General features: G+C 35.6%; 2 protein-coding genes across 3 annotated transcripts; one reads left to right on the forward strand and one right to left on the reverse strand.

Annotated features, from left to right (window-relative positions):
• Nucleotides 1-16,447: 16,447 nt before the first annotated feature.
• LOC107905672 (uncharacterized membrane protein At1g16860) lies at nucleotides 16,448-19,830 on the forward strand. The gene is made up of 4 exons (XM_016832371.2): nucleotides 16,448-17,871; nucleotides 18,973-19,128; nucleotides 19,247-19,458; nucleotides 19,557-19,830. Exons 1-4 carry the CDS (start codon nucleotides 17,116-17,118, stop codon nucleotides 19,747-19,749), a joined length of 1,317 nt encoding a protein of 438 aa, XP_016687860.1. The 5' UTR covers nucleotides 16,448-17,115; the 3' UTR covers nucleotides 19,750-19,830.
• Nucleotides 19,831-19,918: 88 nt separating this feature from the next.
• On the reverse strand, nucleotides 19,919-22,169 carry LOC107905675 (short-chain dehydrogenase/reductase SDRA). 2 transcript variants are annotated; one of them, XM_016832375.2, is made up of 6 exons: nucleotides 21,803-22,169; nucleotides 21,340-21,456; nucleotides 20,936-21,070; nucleotides 20,538-20,663; nucleotides 20,332-20,433; nucleotides 19,919-20,234 (listed from the first exon to the last, which is right to left on the reverse strand). In XM_016832375.2, exons 1-6 carry the CDS (start codon nucleotides 21,953-21,955, stop codon nucleotides 20,085-20,087), a joined length of 783 nt encoding a protein of 260 aa, XP_016687864.1. In that variant the 5' UTR covers nucleotides 21,956-22,169; the 3' UTR covers nucleotides 19,919-20,084. The 2 variants fall into 2 exon arrangements, with proteins under 2 accessions (XP_016687864.1, XP_040969609.1); XM_041113675.1 differs by having other exon boundaries at nucleotides 19,919-20,231; nucleotides 21,803-22,154.
• Nucleotides 22,170-23,023: the final 854 nt, after the last annotated feature.

A 23,023-nucleotide genomic window follows, 5' to 3' on the forward strand; every position in this document is an offset into this window, starting at 1 on the left:
TCCAAAAAGAAGGGTTTAATATTAGCATTGCCCATTGCAAGTTGGGGTTCTTGATATAAACTAAGTCATCAATCCTGTGACGAAAAACTTTGTCCCTACTACTTGGAGCTGTGAATTGATGATCACTTAGGTAAGTGAGCATGAATTAGTAAATTTGACTTACGGTATGAAATATATAAGGAGTTAGGACTGAGTCAACCAACGTAGGATTTGTTCTACTCATGGGAGGGGCCGCTATAACTCTGAATGGCATTGTTATAACAAGGAAGGGGTCGAAGCTAACACGAAGTGATCAGCCTGCCGCGTTTGAATGGTAACTTTGAAAACGGATGTGCAACAAAAGTTCATGTATAAAACTTTTTTCATTGGCAGGCGAAGCTAGCGTGTATCACCATGATTCACTTACTTTGGTCATAGTCTTCTAATTCGAAAAAAGTCTAGTCTTCTTTGTGACTTGCTCTACGAATGATCTGCGCAGAAGAAGGTTTAATAAAATGAGTGATTTTGCGATAATAATAACACCGTAATATATAGTGTAATTTTATTACGGTCAATTCCTTAAAATAGGGTAGTAAGATAAAAATTTGGATTAATTTTCTTTTTCTTTTTATTATTTTAATTAATTTATACTTTTTTTTCTTAAATAACGTTAACAACTAGTTAAATATATACATATTTCCTAATAGTGAATCAGTAGAAGTACATTACACTTATAATTATTTTATTTTATTTAATAATTTAATTATTAATATATTAATTATGGGTCTAATTAGAATTATGGTCAGTGTTGCGAATTGTAATCACTTTTTATAGAGTATTATAACTATAAATTATAAATTATAATAAAAAGTACAAATTTATTATAATTTTATGAAAATTTAGATTAAAAAATATTAAAAGAACCAAACTTGTTAAAAAACAATTGGAACGTGTATTATCTATATAGGGGGTCCTTCAACTAAGAAGATCCATTGACCTGTGAGACGAAGAGAAAGATTTCAATTTTTCCATGTTTCGAGGTATACGCTAGTCACAAGTTCTAAAATTGTTCTATACCCCAAACGAATATTAAATTCTTAATTACTAATTAAGATAAAAAAACACTCTTACTATCTCACCTAATCCCGTGATTTCAATCTATCCTTTTTAATTATTACCATTTGCTAATGATTTTACTCTGTGACGTGTATTTGAAATCTTCGCTAGTTTTAATCAAAGTTATAAGAAGAATGCTAATAGTGGATACATTTACAGAGTCGTGCAAAGACTTGGTCAACATAATGTTCTCTGCAATCTCGAGGTGCAGTGCAATGTGTGATTCATGTTTATGATTCAATCACAATTTTTTTTTCCCCAATATGGAAAAACGATTTCTCTTTTTTATTTTTTTTCAGCCGTAATTGAAAATTGTGTGATCTTTGTTCTTCATAAGATATGCAACATAATACTGATGTTTTGGATTAAAAGATGGAGGCCAATACCCGCCTCCATTTTCGACCATTTGAAGCATAACTAAGCAAAGTTTAATTCAAATGCTAAAACCAGTGATTTCATCTCCATGACCCACCTTTTTTTAAAACAAAAAAGACTGCAAAAGTTTGTTTTAAATATTTTCATTCTTTCTTGAAGTAGCTTTAAGTTTGTTTCGTTCTTTGTTTATTGTGCTACAAATTGACATCGCATGTTGAATGGCTCATGTTATCCAGGGAAAAGGGAGAAAAGGCTTTGAGCCTTTGTCAACATGTAATAAAGATTCAAGACCCAATTAACTCTTAGTCCAAAATCCTAATTTGAGCTTATGTATTATGGATTAGGGACCCAAACATCGCATTTCCATTTGGTGGGATTGAAGGTTACCAAAACCTTAGTTTTTGTTGTACCCTCATTAGCATCAATTATTATATTTAATACGAGTTTAGAAAAAAAAACAAAAAAAAAAACAAAACTTATGACCTCATTCTTTCTCCTTGCTTGTCGTTTTTTATTGAATTATTTTCATAAATAACAACTATAAACAACAATAATACACATGTATGGTATGTAGTATAGATAACGGAAAAAACATTACAAGCTATATTGCATTGTTAGCAAACAGAGCCCAATAAAGAAAAATAATAAATTAACTATAATTACGACACCGGAATGTTTAGAAACTAAATAGAGATGCATCACATTGATCAACTATAAATAATTGCATCTTAACTACATTATCGCTAGACCAACCCGATGATGAACTCCGGTCAATCAAATAATCATGGTCAAATTTCAAATGGCTTTTCTTTCTATTCATCATATTGTTGTCCAATCTTTATGATCACAATAACAATGCTTTATCATGACAAAACCTTTCGACAACAGTTCCAAATAGGTCTAACAGTGATATTGCCTTGATAAATTCTGTATATACACCAAAATATAATTAGAAATAAAAAGTAAAGTACATAAAATATCATCTTAAATATTAAACAACAAAAGTATTCACAGCATGGTCATATTATCATAAATATATAGGATTGAAGCTCCATAATAGTATACACATGAAATTCTATTCATGAAAGCTTTTAAGGATTTTATTTTTTCTATGCATTTGTTATAAATATTTTTTAATAATTGAGGATGGAGAATGATGTTCCATAGGAATGAATTCAAGCTTTCATACTTATAATATAAAATTTTTTAAATTAGTAACTTCACATTTATTGAAATTTTGATAGTTAAAAGTTTAAATTTTTATTATTTATTACTATATAAGTAAAAAAATAATGATTAATAAATAATTAGAATTAAGAGTGTTATGATACTAACTATTATCAACTCATTGATTCATTAGTCTGTCGAGTCCTAACCCACACTTTGTATGGGTTCGCACATGGGCGAGCAATAAAGGAGGACGTGTAATATGGGTTCGCCTACACATGGTGCAAATCTTGCATATGCGAACTATTTAAGTATATGCGTGTTAACCTAAACTAGAGTACATGTCATCATGCATGGAAACTTAGTTAGTATGTCACATCTATGAACAATAATTGTATCATATAAATACATAGAATTAACTCATATGAGGAGAGATACAGAAAAACACTCAACAAAGAGAGATGAGTTAAACGAAATGAATCAATGCATTTGGTATAAATATTTTTAATATTTGAAATCTTTTTTGTTTTTGAAAAAAGAGATGAAAATGGGGTCTCTTCCTACAGATAAATCGAATTGATTTAAACTAATCAGCGTGTAAAATCAGATATATTTCCTTAATAGGAATTCGGTATTAAATTTTTTCATCAAAAATACCTTAATTGTTGTACGCCAATGAATCCTTGACAAATTGTCCCCTTTTTTGATAGTACAAACATAAGCATTATATTGCGATCCCCTAAGCTAACCTAACTTTGGAGGTCCATTGTTGCTACCCTAACAAATTATGATGAACACATTAGAGAGTACAATGATTGATTCGATTAGATTTTAACTAATTACTCTTTTAAGAGAATAACAATGATTAGACTAATTTGCAAAGAAGCATGAATTTATTCGTTTCAAAATGGAATAAATTAAAGAAAAGGGAGGCAACTTAATTATAGAGAGAATTTTGGGTCTACCCACATCTTAGAATAAAAGGACGAGAATACCCTCCAAACTTGAGAAGATTTTTTGTATTCCTTGCATCATATCTACAGGACACTTATGCCTCAAATTTAAACCTCATTTTTTCTCCTTTTATTTTAACACGCGTTTTCCCTTTTCCGTTTTTGCTCGTTACCAGTAAAATTATTTTAATGTAATTAAATCAACTCAATTTTTTTTTTAAATTTCGAGTTCAAGTATTTAAATTTGAATAATTCGAATATTTTATATAAAACGAATACTAAACTATAATATTTTTTATTTTTACCTAAATTCTTTTACTTTTCCCTTAAATTATTTGTATTATTAAATGAAATTTCATATTTTGTACTATTTATATTGTTTAATTGTTTAATCATGTTGAATCTTTATCAATTTTTGTTAAAATTAAATTATTAATTGTTAGGATCGACCTGGTTAAGCAACAAGTAAAAAAAATAGTGGAATAAATTGATAAATTGAACACACAAATTTAACGTGAAAAAACCCCTCCAAAGAGGATAAAAAACCACAGGTAAAGATAATTTTACTATAATGGCAAAAGAACGAAGAGTACAAAAGATGGAGATAAAAACTAAACCCTGGAAACCTGAAAATAAATAACCCTCAAAACGTAAACTCAAAATTCTCTAAATGTGTTATGAGTTATAATATCTAATGGGTGTATTTTCTGATGTTGTAAAAGAGCCTATTTATAGGCTAAATTCATATGTCAAATAATAATAAAATAATCTAAATTAATCAGTATTTGATTGAAACAAATAAACAGAGTTTAACTGAAAGATTATTTCTCAAATTTGACTAAAAATAGGAGTCATATTTAACAAATCTCCACCTTGACTCATATTTCCACAACGCCATCTTCGCCAAAGCCCGCCATGAGCCTATCTTGAACTATGTAGGGAATTAACTGAGTCAAATTTGTGCTTAGAAACTAGAAGACTTCTAGCCTTCGACTTGTACACTACCAAATCAAAACTAACCCGAGTCTGATTTTCAAGAACACAGTGCCCTAACTTTTCAAAACCTGCATCCAAAAAAGAACATCTCTTCAACGAAACGGTCATACATTTTTTCCTCCTATGACCAAGTTGCCTTCGCTCCAAACGAGTTGACTTCGACTCTGTAACAAACGAGGGACGTCCGATTTCACCAGTCACTGTAGAACATTCCAGAATATAAACACTGTCAGTTCTTTTACCTTTTAACAAAACGAGAGCTCCACGAGATACTTTAATGCCGCTCGACTCAATGTTGATTCTGCATTCTTTCAAGTCTAAAATACTCAAGGAGATGAGATTCTTTCGTAAATCAAGTACATACCTGACATCTGAAAGTGTCCTAAGTCCCATCGTGTATCTTAATTTTAACAGTACCAATACCAATTACCTTACTAGATGAATCGTTTCCCATGAGCACAACTCCACCTTCAACCGAATTGTATCTGGAGAACAATTCTCTATTGGGACACATGTGGAAAAAACATCCCGAATCTAGGATCCATTCAGACGTGAGCTTGAAGTTATCGCTCGTTGACAGTAACAAGAAATCATCTCCGCTTTCATTGGTCAAATTAGCAACCAGTTACATCTTCCTCGTTTCTCTCAGCAGCTCTTTTATTTCACAGTTTATAACAATCTGCTTTGACGTGACCTAACTTTTTACAATAGCGACACCTTTTGTCTCGTTTCTTTGATGCTATCAAAACGAAAGCTTGCCTATCTACCTTGCTATCCAAATGAAGCTCATTGTCGAGTTTGTCTCTGCTCAACAAATAACCCTTCACATCTTCGAACGAGAGTTTGTCTCTGCCATAAATTAGGGTCTCCCTGAAAGACTTGTATGAAGGGGGTAAAGAGCACAATAATAGCATAGCTTGATCTTCAACATCAATATGAACCTCAACGTTCTTTATGTAACACCCCCTAACCCTATCCCGTCACCGAAACAGGATTACTGAGTATTATCGGTCATTACAGTTCGTTTACAATCAAAACATAAATAATTATTACACAGTTCATAAAATGTTTCTTATTGTCCCTTTAATAGGCCTTCGAAACCCGAGATAGAAGATAAATATAAATTGGGACTCAATCGAAAGCTTGTAAAAATTTTCGTGTAATTCTCAAAATTTCCCTTTTTGAACAGTACCACACGCCCGTGTGTCTCCATGACACGTCCGTGTGGGCACACCGTGTGGCTTAATTCGAAGCTAAAATTCAAGATATAGGGGATACACGGCCTAACTACACGCCCATGTATAAACCATATGTCTCACACGGTCTGGCTACACACCCGTGTGCCAAGCTATGTGGACTCACAATGAGCCTTAATGTCAAGTTTACCAACCCTGCAATACAATAACACCAAACAATCCAAAAAGCATACATTCAATCACTTCAATTCACATTTAAGTTTATTCTTAACTTGTCAAACTAGAAATTTTATACTACTATATGATGAGTTTTTTTAAGTATTTCACATACGTTATCAAATAACCCAAATTCATACCAAATAAACTATTTCCTACCCTATACCATTACCAACTCTAAATTTACTTATTTCATTATTGCATTCACAATTCAAAGTGACATACATAAGACATCCTAGGTACATACCATTACCAATAATTAACATGCTTTACCTCATTGAATTTGGGATTGGCCTAGGATGCTGATTCAACGGTCTGGCTTTAACTTACCCTAAGCACAGAAACAAATCGTACGCTAAGTATGAACTCAATGGTATTTCTATAATCCGAACACTTAATAATATGAAAATATAACATTTACTTAAAAATCATATAACAATCACAATTATTTAATTGTTCAATTCGTAGACAAATTCCTTATACTAATTCAATTCTTGTCATCAATTAACCCAATAGCTTTTCACAATAAATTCACAAATCATTAGAACAATAATATTCTTCATTCATATCCAATTCAGAGATACTTAATTCATGTGTCTTATTCATAATTTAGTTCACTGTTCAATTTTAATAAATATTATTTAACAATTCACTTGTCAATCAATATTCTGTACTCATTCATTCCAATAACAATTAGTATTTTCAATATTAATCACTTTATCTATATAATTCAGTAACGATCAATTGTTTAGTAACAGTCAGTTATTCAGTAACAGTCATTTATTTAGTAACAGTCAATTATTCAGTAATAATCAGTTATTCAGTAACAGTCAGTTATTCAGTAACAGTTAATTATTCAATAGCATTCAGTTATTTAGTAACTTTATTTACCATATTAACATGACTCGGACCTAGACGGATACACAGATCCAACCAAACACACCAGTACGGCAAATTGTGCCTCATCGGTGTTGCCGAAGAAAACAGTAGCAATACGGTACATAGTATTTCATCGGATTAAACTAAAGTAACAGTAACAGTACGACACACGAAGTGCCTCATCGACACAAAGTCGAAGTAACAGTACGACACTATTAGTGCCTCATCAACCCATGGTCGAAGTATCTCTGTACACTTCCAATCCTATGACATGTCAACTATATTTGACTTAGCCCAAATACTGTTAATAGGGTTTTCAATTTCACTTTCAATTTTTTTTCAACCAATACACATTTCAATTAATCACATATATTCTCAAATCAATACAATTCACTTTACATTCCAATAACAAATATTTAAATTTCACAATAATCACATATTCATAATTAATTTCATGATCACATTCCCAATTAATATATTTTTCAAATATAACATACATCCAATATTCAATTTTCATATCAACCACATATATCCATATAAATTTAATTCAATAACAATTACTAATGCTTACCTTAATTTCTTACAATAACATATAAACCAGAATATAACAATTAATAATTAAAATTCAGATTAATTACCAACTCAATTTAAATTTAATACCAATACTCAAATATCATATAAATTATAATTTCACAAATACTCAATTCAATATCAAATATACTACACTTACCTTAATTTTCTTACCATAAACATTTAAATTAAAATATAACAATTAATAATTAAATTCGGATTATAGAAATACAAACCGTAATTTCTCGAATTATTCTTCGTCAACTTTCTTTTTTCCTTTATTTGTCGATGTCTCGGGTTACTTATTAGCTACAAAAAAAAATTATATTATTAATACAGCACTAATTATAACAAATAATTTGAATTTCTATTCAATTTACACCTTATTTTCAATTAGGTCTTAATTAACTAATTCACTTTACTATCAAATTCCTATCAAATTCAACCTAACTATCAAGTGTTCATAATAAAACTCTAATTTAAAATTTCTTTCAATTTAACCCCTAAACCGAGACTAACTTTTATTCTTTACATTTAGCTCAATATTTCCATTCAATTTCCACTTTAAACTAATTTCAACTCTCTAATTTCACCATAGGACCATAATTTTAAAATTCTTTCAATTTAGTCCCTACTATTCAAAACTTATGATTTACCTTACAATTCAATCCTTATTTCACTTCTAACTTGAAATTTTATCAATTTAACCCTTAATTCTTTAATTTATTTAACATGAACCATATCTAGAAATCTAATATCTTTCAAAATATCAACTTAATTTCACCAAAACCTTATTCCAAGGCTTTTAAGACATCAAAATTAAGTAAAAATGACTAAATTAACTTACCTATTAAAGTTTAAAACTTTAAAACCTCAATTTCTCCCTTTTTTTCTTTCTTTCCCCTTTCTTTCCCCCCATTTTCGTTTGAGCATTCTGTTTCTTTTCTTTGTTTCCTTTCTTTTTCTTTCTTTATTAACTATATATATAATATAATAAAAATAAAAATAAAAATAAAATATCTATATTAAATATCTTTTAAATAACAAATATTTATTTTACATTTGTATATCACCATCTCCATACACTTGTCATAATTAAATTTATTTATTATATAAATATCTTATAATATAATTACTTAATTAAAAAATATCTTTTATAAATAGTAAATATCTATTAGTAATTAAATACAAGTATTACAAGTGTATGCATTTTTTTATTTACACACTTATATCAAATCATCGCCACACATTTGTCTTTATTTTATTTATTTATTTACTTTATTTAATTAATATAAAAGAATAATATAATAAAAATATAATATTTACTTAAATAATAAGTAGATACATACATGTATAACAAATGTATATACAATATTTATTACATATGTATTTTATTTTTACCACACACTTGACACTCATTTTGGCTTATTTGCTTATTTAGTCCCTTCAATTTTCTTTATTCTATAATTAAATTTTCACACTTTATTCAATTTAATCATTTTATCTAATTATCCTTAATTTAAGCTAATTCACTCCATTAAACTCTAATTAACCACCCACTTAACTTTGTAAATATTTTTAATAAATATTTACGAATCCATTTTTCAGGAACAAAGACCCGAAAATATATATTTTTCGATAATCGTAAAATTCTGGTCGTTACACTTTAAATCATTTAAAAGAGTAATAAATTGACTGGTGTGATCTCTAAGAAACTCACATTCGTTCATGCGAAACGTAAATAGACGTTGTTTCAACACTAAACGGTTAGCTAGAGACTTAGTCGCATAAAGAGTTTCTAACATTTTTCACAAGGCAAATGAGGTCTTCTCCACCAATACCTCTTGCAATACCGTATTCATGAGACACAACTGGATTGCAGACAAAGCCTTTTCATCAAGCTCTTCCCATTCTATTTTATTTAGATTCTCAGGCTTTTTCCTGATAATAACCTTTTTCAAGCCAGATTGAACTAGAATTGCCATCATCCGGACTTGCCACAAATTGAAATTTGTCTCACTATCGAACTTCTCAATTTCAAACATTATTGTTTCCATCTCTGAATGAGTTGATCTATGAAAATTGAACTAACTCTGATATTACTTGTTAGGATCGACCCGATTAGGCAACAAGTAAAAAAAATAGCGAAATAAATTAAGAAATTGAACACACAAATTTAACGTGGAAAAACCCCTCCAAAGAGGATAAAAAACCACGGACAAAGATAATTTTACTATAATGGCAAAAGAACGAATAGTACAAAAGATAGAGATTAAAACAAACCCCAAAAACTCGAAAACAAAGAACCCTTAAAACGTAAACTCAAAATTCTTTAAATGTGTTATGAGTTCTAATATCTAATGAGTGTATTTTCTAAGGTTATAAAAGAGCCTATTTATAGGCTAAATTCATAGGTCAAATAATAATAAAATAATCTAAATTAATTAGTGTTTGATTGAAACAAATAAACATAGTTTAATTGAAAGATTATTTCTCAAATTTGACTGAAAATAGGAGTCATATTTAACATTAATGATGTCATTAAATATTCGTGTTAAAATTTTCTGTTAGTATCAATTTCACGTTTTATCTTTAAAATAACTTTTAATAAAAAAAATCATATTTTTTACATTTAATATATTTTTTAATTTCAAATTACACGGTGACAAGAATTAGAAGATAATTGAAACAACTAAGCAAGTAAAGAAACTAACTCGTATATAAAAGATTAATAAATAAATTATGAGAGGATGAAAGTTAATAATAAAATTGATTACGGTGGGTGACAATGGTTACGAGGACTTAAAATTATTTTTTTAATTTTATTCGATTCGATCCGATCGAACATTCCCCTTAGATACAATTATTATTATTTTCTATAATAACCTATATTTATATTCATTTGAGATTAATCCGATTTAATTTAAGTATAAAACATTTATTTATAAAATTACTAAGTTGTAGTTTTAAAAAAGCCATATATAAAATTGAAAATATCCTTCACAATAAAATAAAAATATTTGTAATGCATTTGATGCATGGGAAGTAGTTGTAGAAGTGAAGAAGAAAGGGAAGGAGAAAGCTTGTGAAAATAATAAAGAATTGGGACGGTGGTGATTGTGATTGGATTATCCTAAACCCTTCAATGATTGTACAAAAAATGAAAGGATAGATTCCAATTTCGGAAGATCTTGCGATAGCATTAGTAACAGGACCCCTATTATCATTAACCATCTTCACTCCTCAATTCAATGCCAACCTTTTTCTCCAGGCTTTCAGGGACCCCCTCTCACTCTCATACATCCCTACCCTAACCACCATCTCTATCTCTCCTATGCCTTTTTCTATATTCCCCCACTCTCATTTATTCCATTACCATGCATAGCTCATTACAAAGCTTTATTCACATTTAATATTATAAGTGATATGGTTTACCATGTAGGAAAACACCACGGTGGTTGTATACCCTCATTGTCGGCATTTTTGGGTAAGATCAAGTGTAATACAACGCCACCGGTGGTTGCTAGACAACAACCTGACAGTGTCATGGGTTGCGCATGGGAACCCGCAACCATGACACATCTGTGTGAACCATCAAGAAGGCAGGAGGCCATTTGGCCCAATCAGACCGGCCCGTTGCTTGAAGAGATTGAAGACCCATCTACAAGTTAGACAAATATAATATATTATTTTATAAGATTACATATCTTAGATAAGATATGTAATCTTAGAAGATATGATTTTATATTCTTAAAGGTTTGGTGGTAGGTGGCCTTTAATCATAGCCGTTGATGTACTTAATTTTGCACCGTTGGATTTGGGGAGGCTCAACTATAAATAAGAGACCTCTTCCCTCATTGTAAAGCACTTGAGTTTTGAGTAAGAAGAATCCTTGAGAGCATTCACTCAAACTTTTCTCTCTTGTGTTCTTATTTTCCTTGGCTTGTTCTTGTCTCATTTTTCTTTCATCTTGTTGGCTTTGAGTTGCTTTCGCTTGAGTTGTGTTTTGGGAGGAATTCTGTTGAATCCTTCTTTTGTGGAAGTTAGGCTGACTTAGGCTTTTTGGAGTAAGAAACTGCCTAAGGCCGCACGGATTCTGAGGCAAGAATCTTAAGTCCGTGACAGTTGGTATCAGAGCCGTTCGAAAGCACTTTTGAGATATGTCGAGAGAAGTTGGTGAGAATGAGCCAATGGAGACCCGTGGGAGGGTCAGGAAGGCTAGTCGATCGAGGGACATGTTGTCGAGCTTGGAAAATCGAGTGGTCAATCTCGAGGAGTCTGTTGGTGACATGAGGGAGACACTCGAAGTGGTCTTAACCCGTATGGAGGAACTGCTGGAAGACAGCAAAGTATTCGTACTTGACACTCTTAGATCCACTTCGGACAAGCTGACGGTAAGGGACGAAGCTCTTGAGGCCCTGGTGACTGCCATGAAAGAGGAGATTGCTGAGCTTAAGGGGGAGCTCACAATTTGTAAGGTCGCTTTGGGAAATGGGATGTTGACTTCAAGATCGAAGCAACGCCATGTAGATGTTCCAAAACCCGAGAAGTTCAAGGAGGCTAGGTCTGCGAGAGAAGTGGACAACTTCCTGTGGGAATTGGAGCAATATTTTCGAGCAATAGGCATTGAGGATGATGCCACTAAGGTAAACACTGCTTCGATTTACTTTACTGATGTTGCTCTCTTATGGTGGCGACGTAGGTCCACGGATGAGAGACGTGGAGGAACGACCATTGGGACTTGGGAGGAGTTTCAAGGAGAGTTAAAGAAGCAGTTTTATCCGCAGCATGCTGAAAAGGAGGCTCGTGCTAAGTTACGTCGGCTTACGCAACAAGGCACTATTCGAGATTATGTGCGGGAGTTTAGTGAGCTGATGCTTCAGATCTCAGACTTGAATGAGAAGGAAGCATTTTATATGTTTGAGGATGGGCTAAGAATGTGGGCTAAGCAAGAGTTGCGCCGCCTAGGCATCACCGATTTGACTGTAGCTATGGCTGAGGCAGAGAACTTCTACGAAGCTGGTGGGAGAAAGTTTGACAATAATGATGCTTCCAAACCCAAGCCAAGACCCAAAGGCAATGGTGGGGGAGACAAAGAGCAAACAGAAAGGAGTGGCGAAGCCCCAAGGAATTATAATGGTAGACCAGGGGATAAGAAAGAGCCAATGAGATGCTTTCTTTGCCAAGGTCCACATCGGTTGAGTGTTTGTCCAAAGAGGGCCGCTTTCAATGCTATGGAAGCACGCGAAGAGCCCAATCCTGACACCAAAAGTCTTGGTACGATATTGGGCGGTGTTGAAGACAAGACGAGTAATGGGCTGATGTTTGTGGACATCATCGTGGCAGACAGAAAATTGAATGCCCTTGTTGACACTGGTGCATCTGATTTGTTCATGTCTAAAGAGATGGCGAAAGAACTCGGTCTCAAAGTGGAGGAAGATTCGGGTCGAATAAAAACGGTAAACTCAGAAAGTATTCCCATAACGGGTGTGGCTAAAGGGGTGGAACTCAAACTTGGCGAGTGGACAGGCAAGGCAACCATTAAGGTAATCCCACTTGATGATTATGATTTTGTGGTAGGATTGAGTTTGTTTGACCGACTTAATGCGTATATTCATCCTTCCGAGAACTACATGATGATCTCTGATTCGAACCATCGTTATATGGTGCGAATGAAAAGAAAGGGAAACATGGAAGGCAAAACATTGTCGGCAATCCAATTTGCCAAAGGAGTACGTAGAAACGAAGTCTCCTATTTAGCCACCTTAAGGAACAATGCAGAGGAGAAATTCGAAGAAGAAATCCCAAAAGAAGTGAAGCAGTTGTTGCAGTCTTTTCAAGATGTAATGCCCACAGAGTTGCCCAAGACATTGCCACCAAAGAGGGAGGTAGATCACAAGATTGAGTTGTTGCCTAATACTGAGCCACCAGCAAGGGCACCATATCGAATGTCTCCACCTGAGCTGGAGGAATTGAGGAAGCAGTTAAGGGAACTTCTAGATGCCGGGTTTATTAAACCTTCCAAAGCCCCATTTGGAGCGCCGGTGTTATTCCAAAGGAAGCATGATGGGTCCTTAAGATTGTGCATTGACTATAGGGCCTTAAACAAGATCACTGTGAAGAATAGGTATCCCATTCCTCTCATTGCAGATCTGTTCGATCAACTTGGTAGCGCGAGATGGTTTACTAAGTTGGATTTGCGATCGGGGTACTACCAAGTGAGAGTAGCCGAAGGGGATGAGCCCAAAACAGCCTGTGTGACTCGGTATGGGTCTTTTGAATTCTTGGTGATGCCGTTCGGGTTGACAAATGCTCCGGCAACATTTTACACCCTAATGAATAAGGTATTACAACCTTTCTTAGATCGCTTTGTGGTTGTTTATCTTGACGACATTATAGTGTATAGTAAGACGCTTGAGGAGCATGTTGGACATCTGAGAGAGGTGTTCCAAGTCCTACGGGAAAATGAGCTGTATGTCAAAGAGGAAAAATGCTCATTTGCCCAACGAGAGGTACCTTTTCTTGGCCATATTGTAGGAGGTGGCATGATCCGAATGGATGCAAGCAAAGTCCGAGCAATTTCCGATTGGGAGCCACCAACCAAGGTAACGGAATTGCGGTCCTTTCTTGGTTTAGCAAACTACTATCGATGTTTCATTGAAGGCTACTCCAAGATCACTACACCCTTGACGGACTTATTGAAAAAGGGCAAAGTATGGGACTGGGACTCTCGGTGTGAGAAAGCTTTTGACCAAGTAAAGCAAGCAATGGTGAGTGAACCTGTACTTGCTTTACCGGATTTTACAAAGGCGTACGAGGTACGCACGGATGCCTCAGACTATGCAATTGGGGGAGTATTGATGCAAGAAGGACATCCAATTGCTTTCGAGAGTCGAAAGCTGAATGAGACAGAACGGAGATACACGGTCCAAGAAAAAGAGATGACTGCTGTGGTGCATTGTTTGCGCACATGGAGGCACTATTTGCTGGGTTCCAGGTTCGTGGTATTCACTGATAATGTTACAAATAGTTATTTCCTAACCCAGAAAAAGTTGTCCCCCAAACAGGCTCGTTGGCAGGTTTTCCTAGCAGAGTTTGATTTTAGCATGGAGTACAAGCCGGGGAGTGCCAACATTGTAGCTGATGCGCTTAGCCGAAAGATGGAATTTGCAACGATAAGCCAACCCAATAGTCCCTTATTGGAGCGCATTCAAGAAGGGTTGTCCCACGATTCCACGGCCAAAAATTTGATTGAGCTTGCTAAAGAGGGAAAAACGAGGCGATTTTGGCTCGAGGGAGAATTATTATACACTCAAGGACAACGTCTATATGTGCCCCAACATGGGAGCTTGCGAAAGGAAGTCATGAAGGAATGTCACGATTCGAGATGGGCTGGACATCCAGGCATGCACCGCACTTTAGCTCTCTTGGAGGATCGATTTTATTGGCCTCACATGAGTGACGATGTGGAGACTTATGTGAAAACTTGTTTGGTGTGCCAACAAGATAAAATCGAGTTGAAGGCTCCTGCTGGGTTGCTACAGCCTTTACCTATTCCGGAGCGCCCATGGGAGAGTTTATCCATGGACTTTATTGTAGGTTTGCCTAAATCTGATGGATTTGCAAGCATTTTTGTTGTGGTGGACAGGTTTTCAAAGTATGCATCTTTTATCCCCACAACCAAGGAGTGTCCTGCTGAGGAGGCTGCTCGCTTGTTTCTTAGACATGTGGTGAAGTATTGGGGAGTGCCACAACCTATCATCAGCGATCGAGATGGGCGATTCACGGGACGATTTTGGACGGAGTTGTTCAAGTTAATGGGTTCAAACTTGAACTTTTCAACCAGCATGCATCCACAAACCGATGGGCAAACTGAACGAGTGAATGCGTTATTGGAGATATATCTACGGCACTATGTGAGTGCCACACAAAGGGACTGGCCAAAGTTGCTAGATGTGGCTCAGTTTTCTTACAATTTGCAAAGAAGTGGGGCGACAAACCAGAGTCCGTTCGAGATAGTAACAGGACAACAGCCACTTACACCCAATGCTGTTGCGACTCGTTATGGGGGACCGAATCCAGCAGCCTATCGATTTGCGAGAGATTGGCAAGAGCAAAATGATTTGGCTAGAGCTTGTCTTCACAAGGCAAGTAAGCGCAATAAGAAGTGGGCGGATCAGAATCGAAGGGACGTACAATTTCAGGTAGGTGAACCAGTTCTTGCCAAACTACACCTGATTTTGCGACATGATGGGTTGCACAAAGGACTCGTACGGCGGTACGAGGGGCCATTTCGAATTGTGAAGAAGGTAGGCAAGGTGGCCTACAAGCTTGAGTTGCCTGAAAAGCTTAAAGTTCATCCAGTATTCCACGTGAGTATGCTTAAACCATTCCATGAAGATGGAGAAGACCCAAATCGAAGCAAGTCTGAACGAGCACCAATGGGGGTAAAAGCCGCCTATGATCGAGAGGTCGAGAACATCGAAGCGGATCGTATGGTCAGACGTAAGCACTACCGACCGCGGCGCGAATACTTAGTCCGATGGAAGGGATTCCCGGATAGTGAGATGAGTTGGGAACCTGCTGAAGCCTTGTGGCAATTCCAAGACAAGATAGATCGATACCATGCAGAGGACGCGACGAGGGCGTCGCTAGATTTGGTGGGGGAGAATGTCATGGGTTGCGCATGGGAACCCGCAACCATGACACATCTGTGTGAACCATCAAGAAGGCAGGAGGTCATTTGGCCCAATCAGACCGGCCCGTTGCTTGAAGAGATTGAAGGCCCATCTACAAGTTAGACAAATATAATATATTATTTTATAAGATTACATATCTTAGATAAGATATGTAATCTTAGAAGATATGATTTTATATTCTTAAAGGTTTGGTGGTAGGTGGCCTTTAATCATAGCCGTTGATGTACTTAATTTTACACCGTTGGATTTGGGGAGGCTCAACTATAAATAAGAGACCTCTTCCCTCATTGTAAAGCACTTGAGTTTTGAGTAAGAAGAATCCTTGAGAGCATTCACTCAAACTTTTCTCTCTTGTGTTCTTATTTTCCTTGGCTTGTTCTTGTCTCATTTTTCTTTCATCTTGTTGGCTTTGAGTTGCTTTCGCTTGAGTTGTGTTTTGGGAAGAATTCTGTTGAATCCTTCTTTTGTGGAAGTTAGGCTGACTTAGGCGTTTTGGAGTAAGAAACTGCCTAAGGCCGCACGGATTCTGAGGCAAGAATCTTAAGTCCGTGACAACAGGGTACGGTTACTAGCCATCACAAGGGATAAGAATTGGAATTCATTATTCTATAAGAAAAAGAATTGAAAAAGTAAATTCAGGGAAAAGAAAGAGAAGAGAAGAAAAGCGTGGGGACCCATACTGTAGGCCGTGCTCCTTGTCTCACTTGCTAAAGCAAAGCTCAAAACAACGAAGAGAGCAGAGCAGCACCGTCATTTGAAACACAAAACGACATACATGTCCTTATGGCTCTCCTCCAACACACTCTCCTCATTTCACCCGCTTCACTCCTCTTCCTGCATCATTCCCTTCACCACGCTCTCTAGTCTACGCGACCTCCCTCCAATCTCTCTCTCTCTCTCTCTCTATATATATATATTCATAGCTAAAATAGACTGATTAAGTTGATAAAAAAAGAAAGGAAGGAAAAGATGGGTTCACGGGTTCAGTCTCACCAGCTAAGCAATGGGCTCATAGTGTCGGGGAGGCCGGAGCAGCTGAAAGAAAGGCAGCCGTCAATGCCGTTACGGGCAGTACCTTATACAGGTGGTAACGTTAAAAAATCCGGAGAGCTGGGCAAAATTTTCGACATCCCAGTGCTTGATCATTCCCCGTCCAGTGCTCCTCCTTCAAATCCCAACTCAAACCCCAACTCCAAGCAGCAGCCACAGCTTTTGCAACCCTCACGCTTTTCCTCTTCTTCTTCTCAGCCAAACAGTGGATCCATGCGATCTGGGTCTAACTCGGGCCCGATCCGGAAATCTTCTGGGACTATGCCGCTTCAGCCCACTGGGCTCATCACTTCAGGTCCCCTCAGCTCCGGTCCCAGCAGGTCGGGGCAGCTCGGTCAGGCGGGGCAATCTGGTGCCGTGTCGGGGAAAGCAGGGTATGGGCCAGCAGTGACTAGTCTCGGGGAAGGGGTGGGATTTGGGTTTAGACTGTCGAAGGCGGTGGTTTGGGTGGTGATGGTGGTGGTGGCAATGGGGTTGTTGGTGGGTGCGTTTCTGATGGTAGCCATCAAGAAGATGGTGGTTCTTGGGGCTGTAGGTGCGTTGGTGGCACCCATGGGGTTGGGATTAGTTTGGAACTGTATTTGGGGAAGGAAAGGCTTATTTGGGTTCGTGAAGATGTACCCAGATGCTGAGCTTAGAGGTGCTGTTGATGGCCAATATATTAAAGTTACAGGGGTAAGTTTTATTATTATTATTATTACTATTTTGTGATTTTAATAACCATTTTGATAAATGTCTCTTATGGTAATTCATCTTTTGTCATTGTTATCTAGGAGTTTAGTTTTTGAATTTGTTAGATGAGTTAGATTCTGGATTCATTCAGTTGGTTAATCGTTCTTATAAGATTCCGAATTGGAATCCTCTGTTAATAAAATTAAAAAACAGAATCCTTTGTTAATATACAAGAATTGAACACATATTTATGTCATGTTTTAACGTTTCAATAGGAGAGATTTAAACTCCCTTTTTGCTACACGTAGGAGTTGCATTCTGAAACTCCTCACCCATTTTGATTTGGGTATTTGTTTATTATTGGTCGTTTTAGTTTTAGATGAAACTGCTTTCGGGGGATATGTTTGTCAGTGACGATGGGAGTTCAGGTCCGATCAGAACTCAGAAACTAAATGTATGTGTCCAAGTCTCACCATCTTATAGTGTTTTGCAAAAGAAGGCCCTTGTTCCTATAAGCAATCTCTCAATGGGGTTTTAGTACATGTTCTTTGCTGGAAAATCTTTTTAATCTTTTATGGGTTAATTGCTTAGTCTATCAGTTGTTTTCCTCTACCTGTGAGCATAACCAGTTGGCACTTTCCTGATTTGGAGGTCTCATGATCTTTTATTCAAAGGACTATACATAATGCTGAACCAATTATAGGTAGTTGGCGTAGACATATTTATCACCTGCGTCAAATATTGATGCTATGGTGTTCCTGTACTCAACTGAAGACAGGGTTCTCGCTTTCAACACTCATGATCGCGTATTAAGTGTTACATTTTGTGCACGTGATCATGGGGCTCATTGGGAGGCATGCTTCACATGCCAAATACACTGGTAAGGTACAGCATTGTATTATGCTGGGAGCTACATGTATTGACAGTGGAAGCCTACAGTCATTTCGTTCTTATGGACTTTGTCTTCTTCAAATTGAGTTGTTCTTCGTTATGCGATCTTAAGGATGAAAGCTGAAATTAATGTTTTATTAAGTTTCCCAGTTGACCCTTAAATTTTTTTCTTTCTCATGTATTCATTTTCCTAAATAATTAATGAAATTGTAGGTCGTCACCTGTGGCAGCATTCCATTGGAGTCATCTTACCAGAGGGAGCCAAGATGTGTTTATGTTTCCACAGAGTTGTACGAGTATAAAGGATGGGGTGGGAAATCTGCAAATTCTAAGCAGCGTTGCTTCTCCTGGGGATGTAAACATTCTGAGGTACGTTTTGCATCAGAAAAATATTCAGAATCAATGACAGTGCTGTTTAGCCAACTAAGAAATGCAGCTTCCTAGTAAATTTTCTCATAGGCAACAACACCTTTTTTATTGTGAACAGAAATTTGTTGCTGATTTCTACATATCAGACTTCCAATCTGGATTAAGAGCACTAGTCAAAGCAGGCTATGGATCTAAGGTTGCTCCAATGATCAAACCAGCTACTGTACTTGATGTAACAAAGGAAAACAGAGACTCGTTTCCAAGCCTTTTACGTTGGCTAGCAGAGCGCAATCTCTCTAATGATGATTGTATAATGCGCCTAAAAGAAGGGTATGCGATTTTTTTTGGGATTATTATGAACCTCAGTTGTATCATTATGAGTAAATTTTCAGTCCAGTGCTGATAAAAGAGGCCGTTTGTTGTGACAGTTGCATAAAAGAAGGGAGCACCGTAAGTGTGATGGGGGTTGTGCGGCGACATGATAACGTGCTCATGATTGTTCCACCGTCAGAACCTATCTCAACAGGGTGTCAATGGAGCAGGTGCCTCCTCCCAACATATGTGGAAGGTCTTATTTTGACATGTGATGATACCCAGAATGATGATGTTGTCCCAGTGTAAATCCGGGTTTCATACAAGTTTCTTTTTGCAACTGGATGTCATAATGTAAATAGTGTTTAAGAATGAAAGAAAGGTTCCAAATATCACAGTGCCAGTACCATCTTCCTTTTCCTGCTAATCAATTGCATGCAAAGACAATTTAACACTTGAAGACTAGAAGGTTATTAAATTGAAAGAGAAGCCTATTAAATTTATTGATCTCCATCACAGCTGTTCCATTGAAGTAAACTATTTCTAGTTATAAAAAATAAGGAACAAAGGACGAGATATCTCTACAAGTATCACTTAATTTTTCCCGCAAGTGAAGGACTTATTAGCTAGTAAAAAAAGTATCCTTAGAGTCTAGAGGGCAATCCCCCTGCCACTATTAGAGTTTCCCCTGTAATATAACAAGCATCATCGGATGCCAAGAAAGCAGCTGCAGCAGCCATGTCTTTTGGGGTACCAAGCCTTCCAAGTAAGGTCTTTTCCTCGTTAGCCGCCTTCTGCAACATTGCAACTCAATTTCAGTTCTTTACAAGACATGGGGCGTCACTTCAGCCAAGAGTGTAACCAAAAATAAGAATCAAACCATTTACTTACCACACCCTCATCTTTTGTGATGTATGCTGCAAAGTTGGTAGGAACAAAACCTGGAGCAACAGCATTTACGCGAGTAACAGGGGCCATCTCAGTTGCAAGTGCCTAAAATATGTTAATGTGATGTTCAGAAGATGAAAAGACCTCATAGTTGTAGAAAATCTCGAAAACATAATTAGCATATGATGAAATACAACCCTAAAACCAACCTTGGTCAATCCAAGAAGTGCTGTCTTAGTTACCCCATACATAGCCATAGCGGGCTGTGGATTATAGCCAGCAATCGAGGAAATAATAACAATGGATGAACCCTTTTGGAGGTGAGGAGCTGCCTCCTGCAATAGATATACAAAGAAGGTAAGTCATGTTCCCTCCTTGAACAATGGTCAAGGATTAACAAATACAGATTGTGGAAATGTAACCAAGTAAGCTTCTATGGCAAGATACGGCTAGCTCGCTGCATAATTCAAGAGGTAAAAGAATAGCAGAAGATGCAACAACAATAATCTGATCATCTGATCATAACGAGTCATGCATCATATAAACTACCCTGAACCCTTGTATGTCCTTTTAACTCTGAACATTATTCTTCACCCAAAAGGTTTACCTGTAGAAGAAGTACAGTTGCTTTGACGTTTATTTCCCAGAGCTTGTCAAGGATAGATTCCAAGGTTCGCAACAAGGGATCCACAGATGGATTTACAGCAGCATTTGATACAATCACATCTATTTTTCCATATTTCTGAAACAAAACGGCAATTCTTAGATCGACTATTATTAAGTACAACATCAGCCAATTACTAAGCATAGACCGATATTAAGATGTTCTTGATAGATAAGACACTCGCAGTTGAGCTTGGCTAATGCATTTGCCTTTCCAGAAAGTAAGGATTTGAGACATTTTAAGTTAGAATTTAGAACTTTCCAATTTCAGAAGAAAAATCATATAGAAGGACAATGATAATTGTGTATTTAATAAGAAAAGAAAAGTTAGGATAAACATATACTAACATCAACAGTCTTTTGAATAAGATCTTTCCTGTGTTGTGCATTTGAGACATGACAAACCACTCCAAACACTTCAAGTCCTTTGTTTTTAAGCTTTTCAACTGCTTCATCCACATTTTTCTGCAATCACACCGAAAGCACAAACATCTATCACCCCTCATTATATTAAGAAGGAATAAAAAATAAATTTTAATTCAAAATTATAACTTTTTTAACTAGTTATGCAAAGGGGGGAAAAGCAGAAATCGATATTGAAATGAAAATCTTACAAATCAATAGAAACTTCCTATCCTAATTAAAATTCCGCAGACGGTCTAACTGATATCGGTAATTGTTTAACCTTAACAAATCCACAGATCATGAATCATAAAAAATCAAAATTTCACGAAAGACTTCAAACCTTGTATTCTTAGAAGAAGAAAAAAAGTGAAGAGATTAAAAAGGAACTAGGAAGGGAAAAAGAAACCTGCTTGCGAGAAGAGATGACAACAGATGCTCCTTCCAAGCCGAGACGCTCAGCGATGGCGAAGCCGATGCCTTGGGTGGATGCGGTGACGATTGCAACTTTGCCTTCAAATCTCCTCCCAATCTTGGTTTCCATATCCATGATCTTCGCCATTTCCAAGAAGAATGAGTTGTCTTCTTTCCGTTATTCCTTGTCTCAATTTATACTATTTTTTAACTAGATGCAATTTTCGTAGACGTAATCTTTTTCGTACAGACTGTATAGGGTTTTATATTTTTTTGGACGGATAGTTTTAGATACTAACAGACCCAATATTTGAATAATGTTTCTGAAACTAACATTAAAGTTTTATCTTATGAATTTCTATAAATTGTGAAATTGGCCAATAAGGTACTCTACAGAGGATTAATCAACTTTAGCACGATAGGCCAATTGGACCAGCTGATTAGCTCAACTAAAATCACAAATATGTATATATAGTTATACTATATGAAATAAAATAGTTATGTGAAAATAAATTGATAGCTATGAAATAACATATGTCTATTTTACAATTTTACCTTAACATATATGTGTCTATATAAAATAGTTATGTGATGAATTGTTAATTCAAGTGTACATGTGAATGCTCATTACATTCATTTATGGATATGAAAATAGTATAAGTGAAATATGAATGATTTATAGTGGCAGAGTCAAAAACTTTTTTTGAGTTGGAATTAAATTATATATTTTTACGATACTAAAAATATAATTTCATCATTTTAATATACTGTATTTTAATAATTTTTAAATGGTTAAATTAAAGTTTTATTATTTTTTGAGGGATTCAAAGTACAATTTTACTATTACTAATTTAAAATTTATAAATTATAAAAGGTTTAAATGAAAAATTTTATATTTTAAGGAGGGGCTGGGGTCACTCCTTGCCCCTTGGCTCCACCACTAATGATTTATACACGAAGAGAATTGGAATTATGATTATATTTGAATTTTGAAATTGATTCGGAAACATGAGTTATGAGTTGTGAAATTTAATAACGTGATGAGATTGAGATTATTATGGAAACATGAAAGTGTTATATGTATAATGATTAAATTAAATGATAATGTGTATTTTCTCTATAAATTTGGTAAATAACAATTGAATATGATTAGCATATCAATAGAAATACATACGTGTGTTTGTACATGATATGTGATATATTAGAGTATTGTTTT

Source organism: Gossypium hirsutum, chromosome A05 (genome assembly GCF_007990345.1).
Source record: "Gossypium hirsutum isolate 1008001.06 chromosome A05, Gossypium_hirsutum_v2.1, whole genome shotgun sequence".
Classification (NCBI taxonomy): Eukaryota; Viridiplantae; Streptophyta; class Magnoliopsida; order Malvales; family Malvaceae; genus Gossypium; species Gossypium hirsutum.

Coding starts and splice junctions, on each gene's coding strand:
- LOC107905675 (XM_016832375.2), bottom strand. CDS start 21,955: ATGGCGAAGATCATGGATATGGAAACCAAGATTGGGAGGAGATTTGAA. Junction 21,071..21,339: donor TTATTCAAAAGACTGTTGAT/GTTAGTATATGT, acceptor GTTTTGTTTCAG/AAATATGGAAAAATAGATGT. Junction 20,434..20,537: donor CACTTCTTGGATTGACCAAG/GTTGGTTTTAGG, acceptor AACATATTTTAG/GCACTTGCAACTGAGATGGC.
- LOC107905672 (XM_016832371.2), top strand. CDS start 17,116: ATGGGTTCACGGGTTCAGTCTCACCAGCTAAGCAATGGGCTCATAGTG. Junction 17,872..18,972: donor AATATATTAAAGTTACAGGG/GTAAGTTTTATT, acceptor ATGAAATTGTAG/GTCGTCACCTGTGGCAGCAT. Junction 19,459..19,556: donor ATAATGCGCCTAAAAGAAGG/GTATGCGATTTT, acceptor TTGTTGTGACAG/TTGCATAAAAGAAGGGAGCA.